The 6901-nt window shown below is 41.5% G+C and overlaps 1 protein-coding gene across 1 annotated transcript; it reads right to left on the bottom strand.

Annotated features, from left to right (window-relative positions):
- Positions 1 to 1309: 1309 nt before the first annotated feature.
- PTHLH (parathyroid hormone-like hormone) lies at positions 1310 to 1736 on the bottom strand (the record flags this gene model as incomplete). The annotated part of the gene is made up of 1 exon (XM_009577998.1): positions 1310 to 1736. A coding segment is annotated over one exon (427 nt), but the record flags the coding sequence as incomplete, so codon positions are not given.
- Between the last annotated feature and the right edge of the window lie 5165 nt (positions 1737 to 6901).

The following is a 6901-nucleotide window of genomic DNA, read 5'->3' as shown; positions in this document are numbered from 1 at the left end:
TTCCCTACATTCTAGATTTCTATGTGCCGAAGACAGGTGCTATTTATTGGTCACCACAGCTCCTTAACACCTGTTGAAATGTCAGGTGACTCCTGACCAGGGTCCTGGAGTGTGCCTTTCCTAAGGCTCTGAGACAAACCAGCTTCTCATACTTCGCTGCTAACTGCTACAGACATGCTAACTAGTTTATGGTCAGGGACACTGAATGCCTAGCCCCGAATGCCGGTAACTCCTGTAGATGCCAGCAGAAGTTGAGGCGATGGAGCACGTTGCAAACTGTGGCCTGTAAAGCTTAACCCAAGACCGGATTTTAGTAAATCCCACAGCTGGTGTCTCTTTCTAAGGGATTTACTTTGAGCAAGTGGCACTTCTCTTATATCTCTATTCTGCCAAAATGAAGGGGAGGAGGAGAGAAAAGGGTGGGGTTTTTTTGCTGTTGAAAATGCAAACATTTGAGGAGAACGGAGGAGTGGACTCTTTGGCTTTGTCTGCAAGTGTGCAGACTTCCACTCAAGCTGAGATGACTGCAAGCAAATGAGTGGCTTAGGGCACTTAGGCTGAAGTCTCCAGCTCACCACTGCCCTGAAAACCCTTCATTGTCATAGATGAGGGAAGCACGTCTCTCTCCAAAAGCAATGCTCAACATTTTTCAGCAGCAACGTAATTGTTTCACAAGCTGGCAAAAAGATGGAGCTGAATTAAAAAGTCCTAATGGCAGGGAAAATTTTATGGTGAAAGGCTGGTCTGCGTTGTTTGCAGATATTACTAAGAGAAAAATTTTCCGTGTTCTCCCCTAAGGTTAAACAGTAAAATGAAAAACTGTAAAGTAAGGGTAGGAAGGTTGCCAAAAAGGGGAGGCGTTGAGAGAGAGGAAAGAAAACTTCGCCATTTTATAGATGCAGAGCCTTAAATAAAACTCAAAGCTTTCAATCTGCTGAGGCCCAAGTGTGGAACCACGATCTGACGTGAGAGACACTATGGTTAAAACAGGAAAGGAAATTTTAGTGGCTTTGATGTGCTTTCTCTTTACTTACTACTCACTCAGCTTCAGGAAGCTCATTTTGGCAATAAGTGGTTTACTTGAATTGTTCATCATAGGAAAGAAAGACTTTGTCACCAGTGCAAAGTGGAAAGGGTACTTACCTCCAGAAAGCACCTTGAGACTGTGCACTGCTTGAAAAGCCATTGCCCGGTTATGAGCATAAAGATGTGCTATTACTCGAGGTTTGAGTGAGGCCTTGGCCTCTCACATCAAAGGATAACAATTTCAGCAAATATATGGTATGCCCCCCAAAAGGATATAGCAGAATTACCTTAAAGTGTGATTGTGTGTAGTAACAGAGTTGTCCAAGAGCGGGCTCTCGGTCACGCTGCTTCCATACACGCCAGAATTTAGCCAAGCCGAGCGGGCTCGCCTCTTTTTCTTCTCTTGTTCCTTACGTTTTCCAGGCTTTGCTTTCTTTTTCTTCCCCGATACCTTCAGGGGCTGCTCCTTGTAGGTCTGTGATTTGTTTGTCTCCTGAGTTAGGTATCTGCCCTCATCTTCACTACCAAATCGGACAGGGTAGTTCTTCGTGTTGGTAGCAGGCTTAGGGTTAGGTGAAACCTCTGAAGTTGCACGGATTTCTGCAGTGTTGACACCTTCAATTAAATTTTGAAGGAATATTCTTCTTCGTAAGTCTTGGATTGACTTGCCCTTGTCATGCAATAGCTGGTGCTCTGATACAGCCCGTTTGCTAAAGAAAGAGAAGAGAGGAGGGGGAAAAAAACATTTAGGATTTGGTTATTGCCCAGTACTTGGCAGAGCTCCTCTCTTCCTCTGGCAGTGGTGGCCACAGTGACTGTGCACCAGCTCTCAGGCTTGGAGACATCCAGTTAAGTCGGACTGCTGGAGCAAGTCCTGCTTCTCGGAGTAGCTGCTCCCTACAGAGAAGGGAAAGACCTAAGCGGGTAATAATGCTCAGCTGACCGATCACACACCGCTGGACCTGGAGTTGCATTAGTCACTGCTCTGTTCTAGGAAAGCACTACAACTCTTAATATATCACACTTCAGGCAGTAAAAGCAGGAAGGCAGTTGTCAGACATTGGAAAACTAAAGGGTCAGATAATGAGCACTGCAGTCAAGGAGGAGAGGGAATAACAAGTACTTGTACTGAAGCCGGAAGCAGTGTTTATACAGCATCATTCTAATAATTTTCTTCTGCTCAGTCATGTACTTCAAAAACATAAATAAATACATAAAAGTGCATTTCATTTCTAAATTTAAATAAGTGCAGTTGCAGGAGCGTAATGGAAAAATATTCGAATTTGGTGCCTAAAATGTAGGCACTTCACTCCATAATGAGCTATCCAGAGAGGCAGCAGCCTGAGCATCAGCAGAGATGAGCCTCAGCCACTCCTGTTGATTTTACTGTTTGGCCACTTGTGTCTAATTATGGTTTTAGATGCCTTTATGGTATTCCTTTAAGCGTGAACTTTTGGGGCCAAATTTCTTGTCTGCTGTGCTTTCTGAGTTTTATGCTAGCCGCCTTCGCTGGATCTTCTTCAAGAGCATCCTGGTTTGTTTGAGTGGGTCTCTGGTACTTTTCCAGAGTTCATGACCTTTTGGTTCACTAACCTCTGTCTTGTTTTTGAGGAACTGGGAGATGGCTAGCTATCTGTCTTTGAGAGGTGTTGTACTGGCAAAGAAGACACGAAACGTCTGAGGAAAGAAGATACAAGTGGCACCTGGATAATAAATAACCGTGAGAAAATACATGCTTTTTCCTTGGTGTGGGATAGATGCACAGCTGCACTGTGAACCACAGAAAGAGCGCAAGCTGGGATTTTAGCTATGTTCCCATGAATGCTATAATACAGTTTATCCTTCCAATTGCCCTACTTCAGTGTGCTGAGATTGGCTATGTATCCTCTCATCTTGCATCAGGGTACTGCATGTGACTTGATTCTTACTGGCCAAAGAAAATGAATTCACTGCCTTCCTGTCGTATAATCATTTGGTCAGTTAGCTGGATAAGAACTTGTTTCTGCGTGTGAGTGAAATGGGAGAAGACACATAACTGTGCGTGAATATTCCTTCCGTCCATCCCATCCCTAATTATCCCGTTACATTACCAGGTTTCAAAATGTGGTGGACAAAGATAGTACGCCAAACGATTGGGAGTGTTCTGCAATTTATCTTTCTCTGTTCTCTTCAGCCAAAGCCTTTAGATTTGTGATTTGACCAACAGTAGAGCTATTTGAAATTGGCAACTTCAAGTGGCATTGGTTGAAGAGCATCCCCTTCACTTCTTGTCTTTGTAGAGCTGCATTTTTTGAGTATTGGGTTCAAGTGATGGGTTCAAGTGATACTACATCTCTATTACTCAGTGTAAAATTCAAACAGCAGCTTTCCCCCATTCCACAACAAGACGGAAAGATGACTGTTGTTTTTGCATTAAGTGATACAGTAGGGATACTTGCTCAAAATCAGGCCTAGATATACTCAGGTTTGTGAGCACACATTTGACCAAACATTGCCTATGTTTTAAGTGAACCAAAATCTGTTTTGGATTACTTCAGGCTGTAGGGCAAGCATTTTATGCCCTTCAACTCAATGTCCCTAAGCAAAAATGCAATGTGATAATACTGAGCTGAACCCGTATTGTTTCATTCTCTTCAGTGCAGCTGTGGCCATTAACACAAGCTCAGTATCTCCCCCAGGAGAATTTTTTTGACCAGTGCACTCCCTGAAGCTCTCCAATAGCCATCTCTAACAACCTTCTCGTTAAGGTCAGTCTGATTTGCAAGTATGCTGATAAAACTAGCACCTTGGACTCCTCTGAGTGGCATACTTCTGTGCTGCTTGTCAAGCTGTCCATTGTGGCTCACGTTACATTCCTATCTTCAGTAATCTATTTTCCCAGGATATTTGCATGGGAAATGCAGTTTTCCTTTCACTCTTCTAGTTTATAACAAGCATACAAAATCTCAGTGCTTTAATGAGTCTAAAACAGTATGTCTTATGTGATGAGCAAAGCTTTCCTACTCTCTCTTGTAACCTACCAAGGATAATTCCTTTTATCATAGACAACCTAAAGCTGCCTTAATCCTGTATTTGGTCAATTTACCCACTGTGACAAAATCTTGAATCTCTAAAGCCTGTTATTAAAGTCCTCTTGCTTGAAAAGCTATCCCATTTTACAGAGCTGAAACCTAAAGGTTTGGTTCCAGTACACACAAGGCAGTCAAAGAGCATTACAAAATCTACATCTTGTGTGAGTATGCATTTCCAAAATAATGCAGGGAGTGACGTGTGAGGGGTTAGTGTGCCAAAGAGGGTGGGTTTCTGTTTAAATGCCTGTATGATATTTAGCATCAAGTCTGGCCCCAAATAACATTCTGCTATTCCAGATGATTGTATAACATTACGTAGTGTTACATTTCACATGACTTTTATTACTCAGCCAGACTTAAGGATTACATTTTGCCTACCAATTTCCTTTGTATGCTCTAGATCAGAAATCTTAAAACAAAGAAGATGTAGTAGATACATATCTCATTGACCTTCTGCCTCCTTCTGCCTCAGTTATTCAAACAACTCCTGTGTTTGTAAATCAGGGAAAAATACTTGCCCAAGAAGGCTGATGTAAGCAGTGCTTCATAATGGAGATATCAACAATATCTCACCCACACACACAGAGTAGGAAGGCAATGGAAACTGGAATGATTGCATTCACATATTGGGTACAGCATGTAAAAAAATATCAGGCTGTTAGGGTTAAGATGACCCACTAGAGGTCCCTTCCAGCCTTCTATAAAACGCACCTCTCATTCAAGGAAAAAGAGTCTGACCCCAAACCAAGTGCAGTAAATGCTAAGCTTACATGTGGTAGGCACCTTTGAGAGAAGGATGTTGATGGTCTGTATTTGACCGGAGTGTCCAAACTAATTACTGTATCCAAGTACACTATGCACATACGAGACTTAATGTCTCATTATGGGGAAAACAGTAGAAATCCATGACTTGTGGCTATTCTGACTCCATGTACTTCTAGATAAGCTCTTCTTTTCAGGCACATTCTTTCTGCATTTTTTTCACTGGCTATCTAGCGTCACTAAGAGGCAACATTATTCAAGCAACAACTTTCTGTCTCAGAGTTGCTCTTATTTAACCATTATTACCCTTGACTATTCACATTGGGTCTGATCATAAGTTCAGCAAAATAACTGGAAAGGATTCAGTCAGCTCTCTGCCTGGATTTTGCAAGATTGAGTGCCCTTGCCCCTGGCTCCAAAGGGAGTGAAAGCTGCTCAACCTATCTCAGGGTTAGGAAAAATATTTTGAACAGATCTGGGGACATGATGCTGCAGTGTCTGGGCATGCTGATAAAAATATCTAATTTCACTTTGAGGCATTACTGGGTTTCTCAGAAGTTCTTTAGCAGCTAAAGCATTTCTATAACAAATAATATGTCTGGCAATCTTTTCTTGGGACAATTTGCTATTGCTTTCCATGGGAGATCTGCCTCAGTAAATTCTGTAGACCAGGCCTATGTCATTTTGATTATTTTTGCATGGCTATAATAATGTGCTTCAGTATTTTCATCCGTTACTGGTTTAAGCCTTTGACTGAAAAAAAAAAAAAATCTCTAGGCTTAAGTGAGTTATTAACCATTAACTCTAGGAATGGTTTGTGGTGATATTAAAACAGGACACATGTTTGAGTGTGGTGTCTGTGTTTGTGCTGTACCCGCAAACAAAACTACGTGAATGCCACTAACTGACAGCTAACTGGTTTCTTGTGTGTGTTTTACATGCCATAGCAAAGAGGGAGCTAAGAAATGGATTTTGACTGTTTAGCTTTCACTTTTTTTTCCCCCTTGTCAGGACGGAATGGGGATGTTCGGAAGACCTCTAATCCTGACCTTTAAAAACAAGTGTTAGAACAATGCTAGCTTCAAAAAGAGAAAGAGTATTTCTTAGCAAAACTAACTTTTTAAAAAACAAATTTGGCTTAGATCCAGGGCAGAGTTTCTTAGCCAAGGAAATACAGCATTTGACTGTGCTTCAATTATTTTCATTTTTTTATTTCTGAAACTGAAGTTCGGTTCCTCTGTATCCCAAGAGAAGAAAATGGTCTCAAATGAAAAATATAGCTCAACAATAGTTTGCAGGAGTACAAAACAGCTAAGCGTTAATGTACTGGGAAGAATACACTGTAGCATTATCAGCAATAACATGTTCTACACAACTTGCTGTAGGAGATTTGTAATAGCTGTCTGCCTGGTGCCAAAGTTTAGGTGTGTCTGAAGTCACTTCACCTGGGGGATTTTTTTTGTTGCTTAAATGGCAGAGGAAGTGCTATTTGGAGATCTTGTCCTTATGTATGTAATAAAAGAGTTACAATGAAACCCATCTGAAATTAAGTTTGCTGTGTCATATTTCCCTATAAGTTGTGATTGGATTTTCCAACCCTCTTTCTCCAACCTGACTTCCTTTTGAACTTAGTAACAATACAGCCCTCCACAGTATGACTGAAGTGTTTCTTCCTTAGAAAATCTGATGCAAGTCCAGTGAAAGCCAGTGAGTTAGATGTGCGAGACAGCTGCTCCTACATCAATCAGCCTGGTGGCTTCTCTTCTGCACTTTGCATAGGGGATATTAGTATAAACCATGCTGATTGTTTTGGAAGGAGCGAAAAGGTCATTTCCTGAACAGACTCTCTTAAGTTACATTATCATTTATCAAAAAATATGCTTCTGCCTCCAAGTCAGACACTGGACTCGCTTTGGAATTTTTTTTTTTTTCCTGAAGTGGCAGAAATCCAAAGAAATTGTTCAGTACTTCAGTTTCATGACAGCCCTCACCACTGTGTGTTTCCCCTACCTTTATCAATACTGGCTCCGTGCCAGTGCCGG

This window comes from Fulmarus glacialis, unplaced genomic scaffold (genome assembly GCF_000690835.1).
Source record: "Fulmarus glacialis isolate BGI_N327 unplaced genomic scaffold, ASM69083v1 scaffold29335, whole genome shotgun sequence".
NCBI lineage: Eukaryota > Metazoa > Chordata > Aves > Procellariiformes > Procellariidae > Fulmarus > Fulmarus glacialis.
The sequence above is the reverse complement of the archived record's forward strand: the minus strand, read 5'-3'. Positions and strand labels throughout refer to the sequence as shown.